The sequence below is a fragment of the Macrobrachium rosenbergii genome, chromosome 56, assembly GCF_040412425.1.
Source record: "Macrobrachium rosenbergii isolate ZJJX-2024 chromosome 56, ASM4041242v1, whole genome shotgun sequence".
Classification (NCBI taxonomy): Eukaryota; Metazoa; Arthropoda; class Malacostraca; order Decapoda; family Palaemonidae; genus Macrobrachium; species Macrobrachium rosenbergii.
The window spans coordinates 53,341,236-53,364,648 of NC_089796.1; the positions used below are offsets into that span (position 1 = coordinate 53,341,236).

The 23,413-nt window shown below is 38.0% G+C and overlaps 1 protein-coding gene across 7 annotated transcripts in view; it reads right to left on the reverse strand.

Annotated features, from left to right (window-relative positions):
- Nup62 (Nucleoporin 62kD) overlaps positions 1 to 23,413 on the reverse strand; it is a 339,835-nt gene that overhangs the window by 45,220 nt on the left and 271,202 nt on the right. For 3 of the 7 annotated variants that reach the window (XM_067100509.1, XM_067100507.1, XM_067100508.1), the window contains exon 9: positions 3,026 to 3,531. The exons of the other annotated variants lie outside the window; for them this stretch is intronic. In XM_067100509.1, coding sequence (XP_066956610.1) covers positions 3,504 to 3,531 — 28 coding nt within the window. In that variant the 3' untranslated portion in view covers positions 3,026 to 3,503. Of the gene's footprint in view, positions 1 to 3,025; positions 3,532 to 23,413 lie in introns of those variants that run through there. 7 annotated transcript variants of the gene reach the window in all.

The following is a 23,413-nucleotide window of genomic DNA, read 5'->3' on the forward strand; positions in this document are numbered from 1 at the left end:
GTATAAGACGCACTTTCTTTTTACCAAAAAATGCACTAAAAATCCCCCGCGCCCTATGTATTATAATGTGGGCTCAAAATTTAAGAATTTTGGGTCAAAATTATACACAAAGAAACGCCAATGTAGATGTTGTGAAGCCTAGCTTCAACATTCGTGACATTATCCTAATAACCTATTAAAAACAAAGTTTATTATACTATTTATCATTATCACACTTTACCATCACCAACATTACCAAGTTAGTATTATAATCAATATCTACGCTGTTGTTATTATCAATATTTCATTAAAAATGTGTTAATATTTATTATCGCCGCCTACAGCGGATCGCATTCCACATTTACAGACTTACAGTACGCAGCGCTACCTATTGGTGTTGTTAAACAGTTGGTGATTATCTCTGAGCTTTACGGATAACAAGGCTTGCTTCAGTTGGTAGTTGGCAATTCCTGCTAACATTCTCTTTACGCATAACAACATGGTTTCTCGATCAATTGTTGGTTGACAATTCCTGCTACTCATTCTCTTTAGGCATAATAAGGCTTCTCGTTGAGTTGATACTGTGAACTCGTGATAAATACAGTAACCATAAAAAGCCCTATCATGAGCAGGTAAGATTCCAAATCCCCTCTGGATCACAGAAACCATGCATGATCGTGAATCCTCATTTAACAAGTAACATACACAAGCTGATCACACAAACCTGTTATGCCCATATGAACTCCAAAATACTTCTTATAATAACCATTATTGGTTTTATAATACAAATAACCATTATTGGTTTTATAATACAAAGATTAAACAAAATCATGGATACTGCATTTCTTATACAGGACAATATTAATAGGTAAAAAAACTTAAACTAAATGTAAATGAATAATTTTATAGCATAAGAGTAACTCCTTTTGAGGATTCACTGTGGCTTCTGAAAATAGGTTTTTCCTCCACCTAAACCTGTTTTATGATTATGAGTTGACTCTATTGTAAAGTGCATAGTATTGCAAATGCATTAGCCAGACAGGGAGCAATGATCTAGCAATATAATTTTTCATTATCTTATGCAGTACAAATTATGACAACACCAAGAAATGAAAAATGAGAAATGATATGGGGGAAAGAAAGGTGTGTGTGGTACAGGTACATGGGAATTTCTACTGAGTATCAAAATTCTTCCCTCCCTCTCTCTCTCTCTTTCTCTCTCATGTGATAGCCTAATACGTTCTGTAGTGAAATGGAAATGGTGTGCCATCACCTGACACTTTGTGTTGATCATGTTTTTGCTTGCTGTTATGGCACACAAAATTTTAATTTCAGTTAAAGAATTTTCCCATGGGTAACATGCACAAGTGGATCACATAGTGGACCTGCCTATACTGTACTGAGTCCAAGTGTACTGTATATACAGTACAGTATATGTAAAAATTAATTTACAAGTAAATATGTATGAATTGGTTAGAGTGCAAAGTGAGGGTTAAAAAATTGTTGGTGACATGTCAAGTTAAATTTGGATAACTCTTTATACTGTACTGAAAATTTGCATTTTTCAAACAAAATCAAGAACTGAATGTTTGATTATTTGAGGATGTGGCATTCCCCAGAATAATGCCTGATGACCCCATTTGGGATTGCAGTCCCATGACTGGAAAAGATAGCACAAGAGGAAAAGGTGAAGGATGGACATCTTGATCCCTCAGCTCATTCCACTGGTAAGCAACTAACTATAGGCAATGAGAATCCCAAGGATCAACAGTCATTTGAGGATTCACTTGACCTCTCAAGCATCGTGATCAGTGATGGAGGTCTTGCTGTCCTTGGTCTTGGAACATGGTGACTTGAACTTTGTTGTGTGCCTGCTAGCCTCTTTGATTTGACCACTATATGTGTACATATTTTCAGGATAACATCAAGGAATGAGAACACAATTTATAGGCAAGAAAACTGTGCAGGTTCATTATCTTGAACACAAATGTCCATGTGTTATAACTTTTCACTTAATAAAGTTAATTTCTTTTTAGTACATTTGTATTGTTTAGCAGTATCGAAACTAACACCTGTGACGTTGGTTTTGAACCATTATTTAGCATAGTTGACTAAAAATACATCTCACTGTATCAAAATGAGATGACCCATATTACATTTAACTCTAAGAAATTTTCATGGTACAGTACAGTATGTGAAAACTACAGTTGTTTCTTTCTTTAGCTTTGTGTCTTATGCATTATGACAATACAAGCTTCTGAAATCACTTACAAAATTAAACAGTTAATAATAAAACCCAATATTCAACGTAGACCAATTATATGAATCAAAATGATGACTTACCTACCTCACCTTAGAAAATATATTTCCTGAAAACAAAGAACAAAAACCTTACAGGTAAATACAGTACTTGCATAAAAATTTGTAAAATGAGATGAACCAGTTGTGACTCCCACTACCATAACCCCAAAACTCATACAAAATATTACTAGAGCATAAGAAATAGAAAATACGAAGATACAAGAGAAAGGTTGAAACTGATGTAAAAGCTATAACACTGATGAAATGAAGGGGCAACATACAGATATTAACTCTATAAAACCATAGAGTGCAATGAGGACTACTGAGATGCATCAGAAGGATGTTGGTTCAGGCAGTTGTGGTTCTGACTCACAACCAGCCAGCTCTGCTTTGCCCTCAGTGACTCATGAATGGTCTAGTGCTGAATGAGTGAATGTACTATTAAGCTAGGATAACTGCAGTGTTCATCATTCCGACTTAATGGACTGGTCCAGACATGTGCAGTTTGAGCTTTCTTCCTAACACAACAGGGTGGTGCAACTGGGATTCCCTTCACTAAAATGGAGCATCTTATGATTAATGGTACTGTAATCAACAATCAAATACATGTATATTTTTCTTTGAAATACCCAAAATCTACACTAACTAAAAAAAATTACTATACTGTCGCTAATAAGATATAATCTATTTAGAGAAATCTGAAGACAGCTTTTCTTAATATAGAGGTTATAGAAATTAAAGCCCATTAAAGAATAATTATCCACACTTTTAATTTGACCAGCTTTTCACAAGAGAGACATCAAACAGAAATCTACAGTACATAACCATAAAATTTAGAATACTGTACTTAAAGAACTAAAAGTAAACAATTCCAGTTTGCATAAAACATTAACTTTAAAATAAAAAAAAAATTCAAGCTTGTATAAAAGATTGGCTTTAAAACCAAATTTTAGAAAAAATATCTGTGCTAACTGTGGCTAGCATTTCAATGGCAAAAACAATGTACCTACACTAAAAATGCAGAATTTTAATCTCTCCGTTTTGAGTCAGCAGCCCGGAAAGATCTTCAATCTTCTGGGTCAATAAAGCTGAATTCTGATCTACCCATTTCAAAGTGTCCATATGAGCAGAAAGTACACGTGCAACAGTGTTTACAGGGTCAGATGCTTGTGAGCCAACATTATTGCTGTTCAAGTGTTCAATTACCTTACACAAGTCATCTGTCATCTGATGTAACTGTGCATCAAGATTCTGAAACGAAACATTTTTATTAAAAATACTGAATGAACATGTAAAAAAAAATGCATTGTAGTAATTATGCAATCTTTATCAACGCTTGTGAAATTAATTTGTAGTAGATAGTGAAGGGCTACATGAAAATGGTGTTACCTCTCCGCAGTTCTTATGAATTTTATTATGAAAAAGTGAATAGAGATGGAAGAGGATGACTGCATTGGTTGATGGTGGGGTGTACCATTCCTTAAGGACTTTTTTAATTTATCATTTGAGTCAGAATAACCTTCACTTACTAGAACTTTGGCGGCCCTGTCAAGTTCCTTGTGGGTGGAATGCCATGGTGAGAGGGGTAAAAGTTTTAAGAAAATGCAATTATAATGCTTTCCTTTAATCTTTCTGGGCACTCATGCCAGTCACAAAGACCTTTAAAAAATTAGTCATTTAATGGTACACTACACCAGGATAGAGCATCTGTCAAACCCTATTATTATGCCTATGTGAGCTCTGGCATCTCAGAAAGATGAATGTGCCCTACACAAAATCATCACCCTCTTGCTTCAACTGAACTATAATATGACTTGTTACAGAAACATGCCTTCCAACATCTAGGGCATACTAGTGTTGATACCATGTCCGTGATGCATGGCTCTTACATTAAGTTAAGTATAGCTTAGTTTTACCAGACCACTGAGCTGATTAACAGCTCTCCTAGGGCTGGCCCGAAGGATTGGACTTTATTTTACGCGGCTAAGAACCAATTGGTTACTTAGCAACGGGACCTACAGCTTATTGTGGAATCCGAACCACATTATAGTGAGAAATGAATTTCTATCACCAGAAATAAATTCCTCTAACTCTTCATCAGCTGGCCGGGGGAAATGAACTCCGACCCATCGAGTGACAGTCTGAAGCTCAACCGACTCAGCCAACGAAGGGCTTGGCTCTTACATTAGGTTGACCACAGTGTCCCCCTCCAAAATTCATGCCACATCCAGGAAAACTGCATTAGGGGATGTTATTAACCAATAATCAGAATGACCTATTAGAACTTGATATCTGGAACATGCATTATCAATGGTACCCAGGGCAACCATTGCTTTTGTATCCTAGAAGCCATTTCTTGAAAAATAAGCCCTCCCTTTACAAGATGTAAGACCCATTGCTTTTGTCTACAAATACAAGGAAAAACCATTAAAGAAGTGGAAGCACATCATCAACCACATCAGCTAATAATGACACCACCAATCAGGACCCAAAACCCCAAAACAAGATGCCGTGAGGAATTGATCTGAGGCTTATTCCATACCACCTTCCTTTGTCAGGAAGTCAGTGAGATTATGATAGAGGACAACCAACCTTGATAACCAGTTACCTAAACTTATAGGGAAGACGTGCTGGTTAACCAACAAAGAACAACCGAGAAGCATCCCCATAATATACACAAGACAACTTTTTCACCCACCACCTCTGTGTAAATGCAACCAGTATTGTCATCAGTTTAATGAGCCTCCTAACTTCTCTAACAGCAAGCTTTGTACAATAGAAGTGAGTTGTTAAATGGCCATATTTTTCATGATTTCTGTACTTATATAAATAATTATATATGAATTAGTGAGGCTAAACTAGATTTGTTCTAACATCAGTCTAGTACAATCTGTACTGCTGTATGGACATAAATCATACTATAACAATGAAGCTATGCCAAAAGAAATTTTGTTGATTAAAGGACAAAGCTTTAAGAAGTAACATGGCAGGACAGAATCAAAATAATACCCTGGGGAAATTATAGAAGTTCCATCTGTAGATGAGATTAAGGCCTGGACATGTCCTTTGCATAACCCCGGGAGAATAACATGCGGCAGTGTCAACAGATCTTCTGGGGGCATCAGAGGAGCTAGAATTCTCAGACCTACTTGAATGAGAATTTTATGAGATACGAGGCTGGCAGTGAGTGTAGATTTGTGGAAGTGAAAGCACAGGAAAGACATATGATGGAGTTTCCAAGAGGCCCTTTATGTAGCACAGCATTGGAGGCAATGATGATGACACTAATGGTAATGGTAGCAAAAATAAAAAAAGATAGAATGATTTTTGAAATCTGTTTATAAAGTCCAGCACCTGGGCAGTTTCAGGACCAATTTTAGCCAGACCTCTGTTGAGTGAATCAGCAGTTACAATTACAGGTCTACAATTAGATGTGATCCAAACATAGAATAGCATCAAATTCTAGGCCAAACTGCATACCCTCACATATACAGTAAAGCAAATCTGTAGGTCAAGAATGCTAAGCAGAGCACAAGATTACATTATGTTAGTCATTATACTGATCATGAATAACTACTCTTTGAATAAAATTAAAATTTTAATTATATATACTAGTAAATGATCATCCAATACCCAACTTTGATTTTGAAAATTAAGGCCTCATGATTCACAATCAAAAGAAAAACAAAGTCAAGACAAACCATATTAACTTCAAGACCAGAATCTAGCTAATTCACTATAACACTAATAAATTGAAAGAAGTGCATCACATGCACCCACACCTTTATCCTCTGACAAGATACCTAAAGTGCCTTGATACATTACAACTGATATGATTAAGAGGAAGAAAAAGTTAAAGCATAAAGGTCCACACTTCCACCCGAAGATTGTGCACTTAATAATAAGACTACAAAAAGAATGGAGACCTGCACTGAGAATTTATACATCTCTGTTGTAGCTTACCATACTTGTGTGTGTGGGGGGGGACACACACACACACACAAGTAAATTCCTTGTATGACGGTACAGCTTACACCTTACAATATACTTTTCCCAGCATGCTGTAACGATACTAAGGTTCTTTACAGTACAGGCAGTCCCAGGTGATTATCAGCAGGGGTTCTGTTCCCGACAACATGATGATAACTGAAGATCGCCGATAACTGAGAATCGGCGATAATAGAGCCAATTCCCAGTTATCAGCGCAGATAAGTGGGGATTGGAGCCTATAACCGGGGATCAGCGCAGATAACCGGGAAACAGAGCTGATAACCGGGGGTCAGTGTCAAAAATCTGGTTATCGTCGTCACTAGACAAGTGCCATAAAACTGGATCGCCAATAACTGAAGATGCGAATAACCAGGGACTACCTGCTTTTTGCCACTGTTGCATTATTTCCTGTCATAATTTTCATTTGATCTCTTATGTCTTCTACCAAGTTGCACAACTTTTCAAACTTCATCTTGTTCTATATTTCACATTTCATTCAACTCATCTTTTGGGTTAGCTATGTGAGAATTCAAAATGTGATTCTGTGGCCCGATGAAAATCTAGAAAATGGACTCTGTGGTCTTGTTGAGGTTCAGCCCTACTGTATGCTGCACAAAAACATTTTGGTCAAGAATGGACTTAAGACAGAAGTCCCACAAAGTTGTACCAGAAATTAAACTAAACATTACTATAGCACTGTGCTGTAGTTGTCATAACACCACAGTGCAATACGTCACTCAAGTGTCTGCGGTGATACTGGTTTGTCTTATCTCTTCCTTTGTCATGTTTTCATAATTCTAAGTAGCATGTGGGTGACCAGCTTTCCGGCTGTTTTTATTCCATCACTTCTCAACTTGTCATGACCTCCTGCCTTCACTGAACATCATTGTATGAATGTTGTTTACAATGTCCATACCTTCAGATATGTGTTTGATTCTATGTATCAAGGCTAGAGTTAATGCATTTTTGTCTTGTGACCAAATTAAGAGATCTTCAGGAATTTACAGGCCCTTCATGATTATATTATTTGATCAATGGTTGTGTTTCACATTCAGCAATACAGTACGCCTCATGTGGCTCTGACTCAAGTTCAGACTAAATGTCTTTGAGCCACCACTGTTTGACACCGAATCTTATACCACACCCCATGTGTCTCTAATATAGGTAAGGATGATGTGAATAACTACTGACCACAACATTTATCACAATTCTTTAAGTAAATATGAGTTACTCTGGTAACTACACCTGGAGATGATCCAAGCGAAAACAGTAACTCAAGGCGTATCTCCTTAACCAGCTATTTATGTAGTTTTTGAAAAATGGTCAATAAGTGCAAGCTAATATTCATATCTCCACCTCAGCATTGATCTCAAAACAGCAGGTCAACATTAGATTCACAGGCCCATTTAAATAACATCTGCCAAGGCTTGCAACAAAAATAGCCAAAGAATTAATTCTTGATATTCATAAGGCATTTGACACCATATGAAAGTACTGTACTGCACTCAATTCTCAACACAATGTAAAATAATTACATTCCTGGTCCCTACCAGTACCCATAACAAACTCACTAGCTAATCAGCCTTTCCAAGTACATATAGGTAATATTTATTCCATCATACAGAAACTAAAAATGGACTTAGAAATATTTTTGTTGCACACTATTGACACTGACAATTAATGGCACCCATCACAACACTTTTTACCTATAAAAACTAAAAGTCCACACATATGACTCTGACATGTTTTGCATAGCACCAAATCTAGATGCTCAGCAAAACCTCAATTTAGCTAGAACTAAAGTTGACACATGGGCTCGCCCAACTGGATTTCAATTCTCTGTTAAAAAAATGAAGACAATTATGTTCCACAGGGATGTCATATGGAAATAAAACTATGAAAGCAACATAAAAATCAAAGAAAAAGTACAGTTGACCCCCAACTATTCACGGTTTCACCTATTTGCAAATTTTTCTGTGGAACATAACTCCAAATTCACTGTGCTCAGGTTCAGATAAATTCATACAGTTAGCACACATTCCAGCTTTGTCAAAGAATCAAAGAATACAGTACAAAGGAAAAGTAATGCCTGATATTTAATAGTTTTATCATGAAAAAGCAGGTTATGATACAAAAGTAGATACACCACACTAAACAGGAATACTTTACAAGTCTAAAAATACAGAATGGAACTATTTCAATTGGCACATAAGCTAAAACAAGAAAGCTGGTTTTGCTAACTCATGTAAAAAACTTGCATCATTTATTTGATAAAAACATGATTTACTAATTTTTAAATACTAAATTAATATTAATGTAAACACAGCAAAATATCAATAAAATGTATTTTTTTTAAATGTTCACCAAACACTGTACAAATGTTACTCCTATCTACGTTAAAAGAAAACAGTAAGGCTTGAATACTGTATGAAAGAAAATGTGCATGCCTGAATATAGGAGTAACTTGATTAGTTTTTGCCTTGGTAAGAGTAACAGTTGTAGGAATGTTCAAGCATAGCTGTAAGCCATATATTTTTAAGGGTAATGTTGTAAGACGGCTTTGAAATTATATTAAAGTCTTTTAGGATGATAGTTTACGGTACATTTGATGTCTGAACTATTAAAATAGGTAGTTAAAAGCATTTTTATGATAATAGTTTAAGGTATATTTGGTGTTTGAACTATTAAAATAGGCAATTATAAGTATTTTTAGGATGATACTTTAAAGTATATTTGGTGTTTTAACCATTAAAATAGGCAGTTAAAAGCGTTTTTTAGAGAAGGTCCTAAGTATCCGTGAATTTTAGCTATTCACAGACGGTTGGTCCCTAACCCCAGTGAATACTGGGGGTCTACTGTACTACCCAATAGTCACGTTCTTAGGTCTAACATTTGATATACACCTGAATGGGACAGCTAATGTTGCATATACAAAATGTTTGCTAAAAAACACTAAATCTAATCAGAAAACTCTCTCATGAAACCTGGGAAACAGGTATATCAAAATTATTGTTGCTACACAAAGTAATTTTATCATCAGTACCACACTACCTGAGTCAAATAAATGGATCAGCATCTGACTCAACACTAAAACTCTAAAGGACTAAGAATCTGACCTGGTGCTTTTACATCATCTCAAAATGCACTACAGTCGATCCCTGGTATTCATGGGGAATGTGTACCACGACCACCCCCCCAACCCCCGCGAATAGCTAAATTCCACGAAAACCTGACACCCTTCTAAAAAGGCTTATAACTGCCTATTTTGATGCTGTAGTTCAAACACCCAAAAATCCCTCTGAAAATGCTTATACCTGATTATTTTAATAGTTTTATCACAAAAAAGTGCATTTTGTCACGAAAATATGAAAATACAGAAATTTGTGAATTTTTCTCTATGAAAAATACCCAAAATAGGCAAATTTTCTACGAATAATGTATATATTCGTGGATTTTTCCACAGTAAAATCCATGAATAGGTGAAGCTGCAAATCCAGAACCGCAAATAGGTGGGGGTCCACTGGACCAGATGGAAAGCAGTGAACCGCCACTGTCTCCATACCCTGACCCCGCAACTATGTGAAGTGCAATAACAATAGTACAAGCAAGCCATTCTCCCAGTAAAAAGTTGTTTGAACAAAGAAATTTTCATACACAACCATCCTACGCCCTTCCCAATTAGAAATTGGAATGCAGAATTTAGGCTAAAGGTCATAGCACTGAAAGGGAAATTGACAGTATGAAGGTTTGAAAGGTGTAATGGGAGGAAAACCTCACAGTTACATTATGATACAAATGTTAGAAGAGGGTTGAGGAGAGCAAGATGCAAGAAAGAGAATTTGAACGTAGGTACAGTAAAAGGAATGAAAGAGGTTGCAGCTAGGAGGTGAAGGGACACTGCAAGGAACCTTAAGTAGTGCCAACAATGCACCTAGAGGTGCACTGACAGCACTAATTCCCTACAAAGGCCTTCCCAATTGGAGCTAATTTTCTAAATAAATCAACAAATATGGGAATAAAAATTTCTCCAGAACTAGAACTGCCTCCCCCTCAGACTGCCTGTGAGGTCACAACCTGTACTCATCAATTTGTCTAAGAACTATGCATACAACCTTGAACATCTTAAATAGCACACAAAAGAATATATGAGGCAAAGGTCAACACCATGCAATTTAAACTGACTGTTCCAAATCTATAAAATGCCTTTTAATGTCACTGTATAGAGAAATTATTCAGCTGCAAAACACCAAAAAATTGAGCAGTCTACCTTTGAAAAATGTTGCAGCTATGTGTCTTTGAACAAAAAATGTATAGAATTTTTTTTTTTTGTGGAAAACGTGACACTACTTTGTCATTCATTTTTTCATATTTTCTTGATATAATTACAATTTTATGCACTGTAATAACTAGGTAATTTATTTGGGTGTCCTATACATAAAAAAATTAAGAATTAATCGTTTTTTTTTTTTTTGTTTTTTTTTTTTTGCAAAATCTTTTGGGGGAGAAAGTGGAAAATATTCTCATATCTGATAACTTCTCATTATTCCTCCTACATAGAGTTATTTTCAGAGGCTTTTTATGTCACTTTATAGAACACTTATTCAACTGCAAAATGAAACAAAATTGAGCAATGTACCTTGAAAATTGTCAGAGTTAAGCATCGTTGAACAAGAAAACGTATAGCAAAGGTTTTGTGCTTGTCACGTCACGTGACAGTCATTTTATTATGGAAAATGTGATGCAACTTTGTCATTCATTTTTTCATATTTTCATTGCTATATTCACAACTTTTTGCGTTGCAATAACCAGGTAATTCGCCTCAGTATGCTATACATAAGAAACAAAGATGTTATCACAAATATTTTTTTTTTTTTTTTTGGGCAAATTTTTGAGGAGAAAGGGCAAAATTTTCTTTTATCTTGTAATTTCTAATCATCATTCCACCTACATAAACTTAATTTGGTTTTTATGCCATTGTATAGAGCAATCATTCAGCTGTAAAATGAAAATTGAGCAGTCTACTTGAAAATTGTTGGAGTTATGCATCTTCGAACAAAAATACGTATAAACATTTTACACCTACTGTTCAAGTCACTGCCGCTCCCCACAAACATTCTATAAATTAAATGAAGCTGGAATAAATATTGAAATACAATGGATCCCAGCCCCATGTCAGCATAAAGAGAAATGTGGATGTTGGTATAGCAAATAAAGCTGCAGTTACTATGACCAGATCAAATGCAACCATCCCAGTCAATCACTACTTAAAATCTCTTAAAACCCAGCTTGCTTAACCCTTTCAGGGGGAGGAGGTGTCAAAATCTGTCTGTGCCAGCAAACTCACTCTTCAGTAACTCATAATTTTATTTGATCTTTGAGTAACATTTTACTTCATGCTACACTAATAAATCTGGTGTAACTTTAAAGCTACATAGTTGAATTTTATCATATGTTTAAAAATGTAAAAAAATATATATATAAAAATAAAAAAAAAATTTAAAAATCATGATCTATTATAAAAAACCAATCGTCCAGCCATTTGTAATGTTTATGTTCTCAGAATCAGCTGATTGAGCTTAATACACCTCTCTCTCTCAGCTGATTGAGCCTAATACATCTCTCTCTCTCTCTCTCTCTCTCTCTCTCTCTCACAATATATAACAAAAATAAAATTGTATTTTTCTTAACATACGAACCTACTCCTTCATATATTGGAGATATTCCCCATATGCTTCACGTGATTGGCTGACTGTAGACTTGTTTTACTGAAAACCACTAACTTCCTGTGCCCGATCTGGTCTAGTCTGAACCTACCCTATCTCCTCAATTGTTGAACCAGCCTACATATAAGACTGTGCTAATTGTAGAAGGAGTGAGAGATCAATTTCAGAGGGGTCAAACGAGGAGGGTAAATTTAACTGTATGAAGGTGTAGGTTCATATGTTAGGAAAAATACAGATTTTATTTCTATTTGTTATTTATTCCAATACAAATACTCCCTACACCTTCATATACTGTACTGGAGACTCACAATTAGGAGGAAGGTAGATCTTTCAAGCAGTACAGTTTAGTAAAAACTTAAAATGTAATTAATTAAAAAAAAAATGATCTGAGATTAGTACTCACTCCTAGACATCCAAAGCTGCAAGGAGACATCCTCAAAGTAGTGAAGCTAAGGTCCTGCTCTGCATCTATAACAGAACTTAGGAGCTGCTCTACGTCTTACACCACCTGTTGCGATGCCACAACCGGGCCCAAGGTGAAAGTGTCGAAGGATTTATCTGCTAAGTCCTTGAGGTAGAAAGAGGTAAAGGTCGTTTGCCTCTTCTAAACGCCTGCTTGCAGAACTTGTCCCATGGCGTAGTTCTTCTTGAAGGCTATAGAAGAACCCAGACCTCTAATATCATGAGCCTTGATTCTAGTGGGAACAGGACTAGCAATACCTCCCAGACTGTAGGCTCTTCTTATCACCTTGCTCAACCAGAATGAGATTGTGTTTTTGGATACTACCTCCTTTATTTGACCTGTACTGATGAATGTTTTACAGGTCTAAAAGGTGCAGTTCATTTCAGGTAGACCTTGAGAGCCCCAACAGGATCATCTCCCACGGGAAGTCCTTGAGAGAGGGAATGGAAAAGCCGCTGAATCTTGGGTTGTATGAGGATGGGTTCTGAGTTTTGCTATAAACTCTGGAAGAAAGGTGAAGCCCAGTCCCGTCCAACCACAGGTGTGGGTAACCTCATGGAAAAGGCATGTATCTCTCCAATCCTCTAAACAGAAGCTAACGCCAATAGGAACACAGCCTTCACCAACAAGTCTTGGTCCGAAGAAGTCTTGATAGGCTCATATGGGGACCTTGTCAAACAACAAAGAACTCTGGTGACATCCCACTCTGAGGTTTCAAAGCTCTGAGCGAGCAACTTATCTCAAAATGTTTCACAATGTCAGATAATTCCCAAGACATAGATAAGTTCATGTTTCTTGCTTTAAACACTTTAGACAGAGTGGCTCTATAGCCCTTAATCGCTGAAACAGAGAGATTTTCCTCATGTCTTGGGTAAAGGAGGGAATCTGCTACATCCTTTACAGCTGTTTTGAGGGAGATATATTTTCTTCTCATTACATCAACCCAGGAAAGTTTTCCACATTCCCTGACACAGGTTGAGAGAGACTGTCTAACTGAGCTGGCAATGAATGTTGAAGCTTTTCTTGTAAAACCTCTCTTTCTGAGCAGTTGCTTGATAGCCTCCATGTGTAAAATTGGAGGGAGGCTACTGCACTGCTCGATGTACTCGGCCACTGTATTCTTACCTTAGGAGATTCTTTATTAGCCCTCTCGCGCTTACAGGGGTTCCTATAACGCTACGCAGTATGCGACTTGTGCCGTGGAGGGAAAAGTGGGGCTCACGCAGTAAAGTTTCCTTGTAAAAATCGATACGTCCAAACTAATAACTGATATACGCTTCTGGTTTGTTTTATGATGTCGGCAAATGATTGAATTTTTTCCTAAAGCAATCAGAAAATCTTTGCAAGATAGAAAAAATTAAAAAGATAAGATGAACGTGAAATTTTTAAGGAAAATTGTAGATATTTTTTTAAAGTATCATGAAAAATATAATAATTAGGTTTGGGGAGTTTATTTTACACGTAAATTGTGTGGAAAGGTTTGAACATTTACGTGGAAGCAATCATTTTGCTATGAATATGTTTGTTAATTAGCTGTTACTGATTAAAAAATGCTAATATTTTACGGAGTGCAATTTTCAGATTTTCCAGCCTACTTACATTGACGTTTCGTATAGTATCTACGTAAGGAATAAAGACAAAAAAATAAAGGTGGCATTGGAAAGCTGAATAACTTTCCTATAAAATGCATAAAAGAAAGATATATGTATTATTAGAATAAAACTGAGCAATTGTCGTTAGATTACGGACAATTTTTTTTTCTAAGAAAATATACAGCAACAATTATTATATAGAACATTGAGATTTTAACATTTTGCTGTTCAGCATGATAAAGTACAAAGAATGGCCATTCAAATGATATATAATACATGCACACTGAAGTTATTTACAGATGCACAAACCGGCGTACAAAAAATTATCTATGCATGCATAAATTCCAGCCGAACTATCAGATTCAACGCGTATATATATATGAAAGCTGACATTTTTCGTAATTACTCGGTAATAAATAATGCTAGAAAAAAAAAGTGAAAACTATGAAAGGAAAGCTGAATAAATTTCCTATATATATATATATATATATATATATATATATATATATATATATATATATATATATATATATATATATATATATAAATAAAATCAATAGGTGTTCCCAGTAATTAATTGAGCAATTGAAGCTCAAAGACGTAAGTTTAGTTTTTTCACGTAAAGTCACTTGCTCGCTAAAGATTTTTATATAGAAATGTTGATATTTTCACATTTTGCTGTTCAGCATGATAAAGTACAAAGAATGGCCGTTCGAATGATATATAATACGTGTACATTGAAGTTATTTACAGATGCACAGAGAGGCATACAAAAAATTATTCACGACTCATAAACCTAGGCTGAACTATGCCGCTTGACTGCTTCTCCTCATATTTACGCTTACATTTTTGTAATTACTGGTAATGAATAACGCTAAGAAAAAGTGAAAATTGCAATGGAAAGCTGAGTAAATTTTCTACAAATAGCCCAAGTATAAGCAATAAGTGTTCCCAGAAAAATTGAGCAACTGAAGCTGAAGGACGGAAATGTTGTTGAAAAACAGAAATATATGCAAAAAAAAAAAAAAAAAAAAAAAAAAAAAAAAAAAAAAATTCTTATGAAAAAGAAACATTGCTATTTTTACATTCGTGATACCTATTGGTTTCCCGTTTATGTTTTCTTGTAGGTCCAAGATCTGCCCACACAATGGCACAGTCCTCATGTTCTTCAGATGACTTTTTTTTTTTTTTTTTTTTGTGAATTTCCCAAAAATAACTTACAGATGGCACGGAAATCATGTCGTCAGAACACTTATGGCAAAAATTTATTGACACGGTTTGGCGTCATCGGATCACCAGACGGTTAGTAGAAACTGTCTTGGAAAACCTACCAGCAAGTGGAGAAGATCTGCATACCACTCTGCCTGTGGCCACTTTGGAGCTACCAATGTCATCCTGACGTCTTGGGAAACATACAACCTGTTCAAGACACTTCTGATTTGACTGAATGGGAGAAACACGTAGACATCCATGTCATCCCAGTGATGTTGAAAGGCGTCCTGGAGAACAGCTCTTTCAGCTGGAACTGGAGAGCAGTACATGGGTAGTTTGTGATTCACTGAAGTGGCAAACAAATCGAGAGTGGGACCCTCCCAAAGTTTGAAGTCTGTTCGCTACTGCTTGATCCAATAATCATTTTGTCCCCACTACCTGGTCTGGTCTACTCTAAGTGTCAGCAAGAATGTTGTTCTTCCCCGGAATGTACCTGGCCCTCAGTGTTAGTCCCCTGAGCTCTGACCATTCATGTATCCTTACTGCCATAAGATTTAGTATATGAGAAATTGTTCCTCCTTGTTTGTTTAGGTAAGAGACAACTGAAATGTCACTCATTACTACTGTGATCTTGCCTAGAAGAGATCCTGGAACAACTGTAGAGCTAAACAGACTGCTTTCATCTCCAAGACATTGATGTGTTGTTGACATTCCTTTCCAAACCACTTGCCCGAGACAACCTTTCTGTTTAGGTGGGCACCCTAACCCCTTTGGGATGCATCTGTGAAAAGAAGCATCTCTGGGGCTGGTTGGCTGAGTTAAAGTCCTCGCAGATGATTCTGTGGTTCTCTCCACCACTGTAGGTCTAGAATGTTCTTCATTGATACTGGTATTAGTTCTTTCACTGACTTTGTTTGACTTTTGCTCTCCTCTTTTAACTTCCACTGCAAGGAACAAATGCGAGTTCTGTCCCTTGAAACCCGTTTCACTAAGGCATAAAGTGTGTCCTATTAAAATCTGCCATTTCTTCTTTGATTGCAGAGTTTTGGAGAGGAACTGGCTGGAGATGTCTAGTAATTTGTTTATTCTCTCTTGAGATGGACAGGCCATAGCTTTCTTGGTGTCGATTATCATTCCCAGGTATCTTCTCTCTTGAGTTGGAATAAGGTCTGACTTTTAGAGGTTGACTAGGATACCCAGAATTTTGCATTACATCAACCCAAGAAAATTTTCCACTTTCTCTGGTATAGGCTGAGAGAGGACTGTCTAACTGAGCTGGCAATGAATGTTAAAGCTTTTCTTGTAAAACCTCTCTTTCTGAGCAGTTGCTTGATAGCCTCCATGTGTGAAGTCAGAAGGAGGATACTGTGCTGTTCAATGTACTCGGCCACTGTGTTCTATCTTAGGAGATTATTCATTAGTAGAAATTGTCTTGGAAAATCTACCAGCAAGTGGAGAAGATCTGCATACCACTCTGCTTGTGACCACTTTGGAGCTACCAAGGTCATCCTGATGTCTTGGGAAACAAACATCCTGTTTAAGACACTTCTGATTTGACTGAATGGGAGAAACACGTAGACATCCATGTCATCCCAGTGGTGTTGAAAGGTATCCTGGAGAACAGCTCTTTCAGCTGGAACTGGAGAGCTGTACATGGGTAGTTTGTGATTCACTGAAGTGGCAAACAAATCGAGAGTGGGACCCTCCCACAGTTTGAAGTCTGTTTGCTACTGCTTGATCCAAAGACCACTTTGTCCCCACTACCTGGTCTGGTCTGCTCAAAATGTCAGCAAGAATGTTGTTCTTCCCCGGAATGCACCTGGCCCTCAGTGTTAGTCCCCTGAGTACTGACCATTCATGTAGCCTTACTGCCAGAAGATTTAGTACATGAGAAATCGTTCCTCCTTGTTTGTTTAGGTAAGAGACAACTGAAATGTCACTCATTACTACAGTGATCTCTCCTAGAAGAGACCCCTGGAACAACTGTAGAGCTAAACAGACTGCTTTCATCTCCAAGACAATAGTACCCTGAATGCTGCTCATAGTGTCATGCTTCTTTACTTTTACATTCATTCACACTGTCAATACTTTTTTTGGATATATAGTCTTCAGTTTGTTTTTTTGTTGGCTTCTATAAGCCACGTCTTTACTTTTATTTTACTGAATGACATTTCTGTCGTTGAGTGTCTTTTAATAAGAAGTTTTCCAACTTTAGGGCTCATTTTTGTTGTTCTGTTTCCATGGTTAGAAACACTGACCAACTTCCACTCCCAAAGAGGAAGTCGCAGAGAGTCAAGTTGGGTCAAGATTATATTTACTTTTTTAGGTTTGCTCTTTACTAGAGCAAAGGGTTCCAGTGCAATTGCACTAAGATTTTTTTATATTTCTCTACACAGTTGTCAGAGGAGGTTCCAGTGGTCGTCAATTGTGCAGAGTCGCTACCATCAAAGGGCCCAGGGTACTCCAATTTTATTTTACCTATCATAAAGATTTGAGAGGAGAAAGAAAATTAACCTGAAAAGCTTAAGAAGGTATCATCAGCTTTTCATGGAGTTTATTCTTCCACCAATGGCACAAGTGAGAGCCAACTCCCAAATGTCCACATCCCTACCCTACCCCACAAGGGATGGCACAACATGATTAGTGACCCAAGTGTAAGCCAAACCCACTTGCTAGGACTGAGAGTATAACAAAAATACAATCATCCCCACCCTAATCATGTTATGGGCAAACTGGATAGATTACCAAGAGTCCTACTCCCAGAACCAGACCCCTGGAATCCATGGTCCAGCCATAAAGAATAGTTCTGCCCTTGAGCTATCAATCTGATATCACTCAGGTCCGAACATTATCGGGCAGTTGATGGTCCTACCACAGTTCCCACTATTTAACTTCAGATATAAACCCAATCCCAGCTATGATATCTTTTCCTATTCATCAGGTCCTATAAATTTTACAAAAAGTGGAAAATTCCACAAAATTAGTCCTAAGAAATATAATAATATATGAGACTCTTGGATTCAAACCTGGGAACAAATTCCTGGGGTTCAAGAGCCCCCTCACCACGTCAAGGTGGTCCCACATCGGGGGGGCCTTCTTGACTGAGTAGTAACCAAACACAAGTTGTCTGAACTTAGCTTGGAGGTATTGTTGATCTCCCAGCGAATCAGGCAAAATGACAGGAAATTGCAAGCACAAGACTTGTATCATGGATGCGAAACCGAACTTGTCTGTCATACATCCTGGAGTGTGTCTGGCTGACCACTGTGCTGAGTGTGCTACTGCAAACCCGTGCACCCACACTGCCAGTGGAATGTGTCTGGTTGACCACTGTGCTGAGTGTAAAACTTCAAACCTGTGCATCCGCACCATCAGTTGAAGAGATGAAAGGAAACTAGGCCCCAACCCCCATCTTGTTGACTACGGAACTACCATGGTACAGTTCCTTAACAACACTGCAGAATGCCTATCCTCAGATCCTGAGGCTTGGATATCTAAGAAGATCCAGGTTATTGAGATGCGGATTAGGTCAAAACAGGCTAGGCTAGGCTGGCTAGGTTGGGTTAAGTACCCCAACCTAACCTAACTGAACCCAGACACTTGAAGAGCGGGTAACTACCTTCTGGTTGAAGCCATTAAATAAGGAGTCTCAGGACACTGAAGTGCAAGATTGGTAAAGTTAAGCTACAACCAGTTAGCTAGGCTACATACCCAACCAAACCTAACTCAACCTAGTCCCTTGTAGGAGCAAGAGACTACCTCGTGGTTAATGCCATTAGATAAGTAGTTCCAGGATACTGAAATCCGGGTCTGGTAAGGTTAGGCTAAGCTAAGTACCCAACTTACCTAACCCAACCTAACCTCTTCAAGTGTAAGAGAATGTCCTTCGGTTGATGCTTTGAGGCACGAAGTACCTCTGGAGGAAGTTGTACAGCACCCCAAGGAGAAAGTAGTCGTCTTACCATTAAGTTAGGTCCTCCCACCTCTCCGAGAGAGGATGGGAAGGAATGGGGAGTAGTCGTCTCACCATTAGGTCAAGTCCTCTCACCTTTCTGAGATAGGATGGGAAGGAATGGGGAGACCTTCTCAAAGACCAGGACCCTCTTTCTATCTTCAAGAATTACTCTTCATCCTTGCTAAGAAGAATATTGCAGAAGAGAACGCTGAAGTTGTTGCACCGAGGAGTAGGCCTGATCCAAAGCCCAACAGAGTTAGAAAATGATTCTGATCGCCCCAGAAAAATCCTTGCACGATCAGAAGTGATTGACTACTGTTTCAGAAGCACAGGACGGTATGGTTCTACAGAACTTCACTGTAAATGAGGCCAATCTGTGGTCGAACACAAACCAGGAATCCGAAGAAATCTGTGCTGACGAACTGTAACCACCTTGGTTCAGGGAGCCAAGTGTTAATATCAATATAGGAACAATCAAGAGTCAATGTTCGAAAGTGAACAATGAAACAGAGATTTCTTCCTACCTGGAAAATGTTGAATTCTCTGGCTGAACAAAATTGAAAGACCATCAATTCCCACAATGACGGCTGTATGGGTCTGACAGAATGAATTAATTTGATTAGAGACCCTCTCAATTTACGTTATAAAGGACGTAAAAGTTGGCAGAACGATCCTGTTAGCTTGTACAGTAACATCTGTTGGCCAGTACCAGATGATCAACTAAAAACACATACATGATAAAAGGCATTGCACAGATGTGCTGTTGATGCAAATGTACAAGGGTTGTTGCCACCTCTCTGTCATTCTGTTTTGCATTCCCCTAGGAGAAACTGCAACCACCACTCAATTCGAGCAGCCCCAAATGAGATTCATACGGCCGTGGTTGTGACTTGCACAGCCATGGCCGTGACTAGCATGGCCGTGGACGTGACTTTCAAGGCCATGGACGATATTCACACGGCCATGGACGTGACTCGGACAGCTGTGGACATGATTTGGTGCCATTTTAGATGTCCACCAAAGATCAATCAATGCTCTTCGCTCAACAGATTGAATGAGGCGGTGATCAGATGGGCATCGGTTCTTCAACACAGCATGGCCATAGACCATCCCGTTCTCTTCCCAGACCTTCATGTATGTGGAGTCAATGTTCTGTTCCCGGACATGCCATCCTCCTAGAATGATGGAGACTAACGCCATGGACATGCAAGCGACGAGGCGACAATGGCCTAGGCTGGAAACACGTCGGCAGCCATGAAGAATCTCTCATGTCCGTCATAAGATTGCAGGACCCAGAAGGAAATGGTTGAACTTCCAAGTTTTCAATGGCCTGGATTTCTTAACTGCAGCCTTGTCATCACAGCCTGAGCAAGATACTCAATGGAAAGAGCAGGAGCAGAAGACGTCATCTCAGCCATAAGTCGTTGCAGTAGAGGTTCTCAGGTTGGGAGCAGGAGAGCCATTGAGAAAAGGCTGGACGTGATGCCCCCTCATCAGCGAGGCACGTATGCGAGCTGGAGCGGAGCAGGAGAACCACGGCCATGGTCAGACAAAGATGGAGAAGAAAAGGAAGCTGATGGAGGAGAAGACACACACAGAGATCTGCGACGGTGCTTCTTCACAACACAGGTGAACCTCTCTTGAAAAATAATGTCAACTCTGTCAACCACTGCTTTCACGAGAGCATCAGAAGACGGAGCGCAAGAAGTCACCATTGCGGAAGGGGCTCCAAAGCTCTGCAAGGGATACACTGCTGGCGGAGCAGGAGAAAAGCCACCACCAACGAAGGGGTTCCAAAGCTCTGGGAGGGATATGCTGCCGTCTCTCTGCACTGCCTGGTGCCATTGCAACATGTTGATTCTTATGTAAACAATGACGCAACTCATGCAATCTACTGGGAAACCCTGTACAGGCAGTCCCCGGTTAACAGCGGGCTCGGTTAACGGCGATCCGGTTTTACGGTGCTTGCCTAGAGACAAAAATCGGCAATTTTCGGCGCTGAAAGTCGCCAATTTCCACTTATCGGAGCCGATAATAGGGTATTGGTAACAATACATACCTAACAGAGGTGCTGATAACCGAAAATCTGTGCTTTTCAGCGCCGATAGGCCCCGAAAATCACTGGAAACTGCCGATTTTCGGTTATCATCACACCCCCAGAACGGAACCCCCGCCCATAACCGGTGACTGCCTGTACTCTTTAAAACGTGTTTTCTCAGCTGTCCTTCAAGACTGTCAAATGATTTATGGCCCATTTACTAAATACAATATGTACTGTATGCAGAAATAAAAATATCTAATTTTGCTGGTATATTTTTTCTACAGTTAATCCATAAAATTTTGCAGATATGGTGACGTTACAACACTACGATCATGCTACATTGACGCCAATTTTCTCAGCAATCTTTAAAGATTGGTAAATGATCTTTGCAGCATTTACTACGGACAATGTGTACTACATGTAGAAATAAAAATATTAATTGTGTCTGCAGTAGTTTTTATACACTTGAGCAATAAATTTGACCAATTTTCTGATGTTATGTGCCTGTCTTTCCACCATAAATTTACAGTTTTACTCTCTAGAGGCAAACTAATTATTATCATTCTTTAGTCATGGGTCAAATTGACAATCAGTAAAATTTGACACCAGTATGCTAAAATAATTGTCATGTCCAACACTGTCACCCATATATGTTTCATCCATAGGCATAATCATATTAATAGCCTAGGTTTAATAGCCTGATACCTAACAGCCAATATTCAATACTCAGTACAATTATTTCATAGGAGATTTTAAAACTTATACTGTACCTCATACTATTAATAGAGATACAATTAATATTGTAGTTTGCAGGGATGTATAAATCTTGCCACTGCCAGCACTGATGTATATGCCAGCTTGCCCCTTCTGGTTACTTCTTATTAGACTAAATCTACTTTGGCAGCCAAATTGTTGACTGATTGATTATGAAATTTAGGTCTTGAAGACCAAGCGCCGGAACCCATCAGGATTATTCAGCGCCATAATGAAGGTGAAATATATAAAGTAATGATATGATTGATAATGAACAGGTGAATGATGATATACTACTAAAATTCAGTGTTATAATATGAATGTAATAAATGAAGAATGATATTAGATAGAACCAACAAAAAATAAGTATATACTGTATTAAACTTTTACATTCAAAATATATACTTAATATAAGAATAAATGACTAAAATCTTTATTAAATATACTGAAATCATATCTCATTAAAATAACCAGATTCTTTCAGATAACTCAAAAGGTTATCTACCTCAACGTCATCATTTAAAATTTCTAAAATAATCTTCCCAGTTAGTAAGTACTTTGCCCTAAGGCAGCCAAATTGTTGCCTCTGAACATATTCTGGACTTTAAAGTCTGTTGTAGACACTTAAGCTCATGCATACCAGGAGGTCTGAAAATGTACTTTGGCAGAAAATGCTTGCTGCACATGTGTGATCCATCGTTTAGGTCTTTATCCCTTCTGCAGTTTCTAACCCAAGTAAGGCAGCGGACTTGAGCTTTGTTCTTGTCACGAAATCTTAAAACACAAAATTGACAAAAACCAGTCCTGAATCTCACAAGTCACATATTATCAACAACAGGCTTCCTGCACTGACCTGCAGACATTTTTAAGACATATTTGAACCTATGAGGCTACTCAGATCTTACAAGAGAAACTATTTAATTACAGTATACATGTAATTACAATCTGCATTAATCCATATTCATACAGCTGTGATTTAGGGGAGAGTACACTACGTACCGTACAGAACCAGATCAAAGGATTAGAACCATGACATAGAAGCTATTTGTGCAGATTCAAGTGCAATCATTACCACGAGGTACATATATAAAGCTATGTCATATGTCACAGTCACCCTGAAATGTAATTCAACATACTTATTTACATTGTACAGTCTAAGCTAGGCTAACCTATACGAATAACTTAGACTTTCGGAGCTAGCCAAGACTTGAGTTGTATTTCATAGTTTGTGGAGGGGGACAGATAGAAAAATCAGCATTCCTGAAGGTTATGCCAAGTTAACCCTTAAACGCCGAGCCTCTATTTACAAAAACATCTCCGTATGCCGGCGGCGTTCAGGAGTTAGCTCCGAAGCGGAAAAAAAGTTTTTTTCAAAAAATCACAGCACGCTTAGTTTTTAAGATT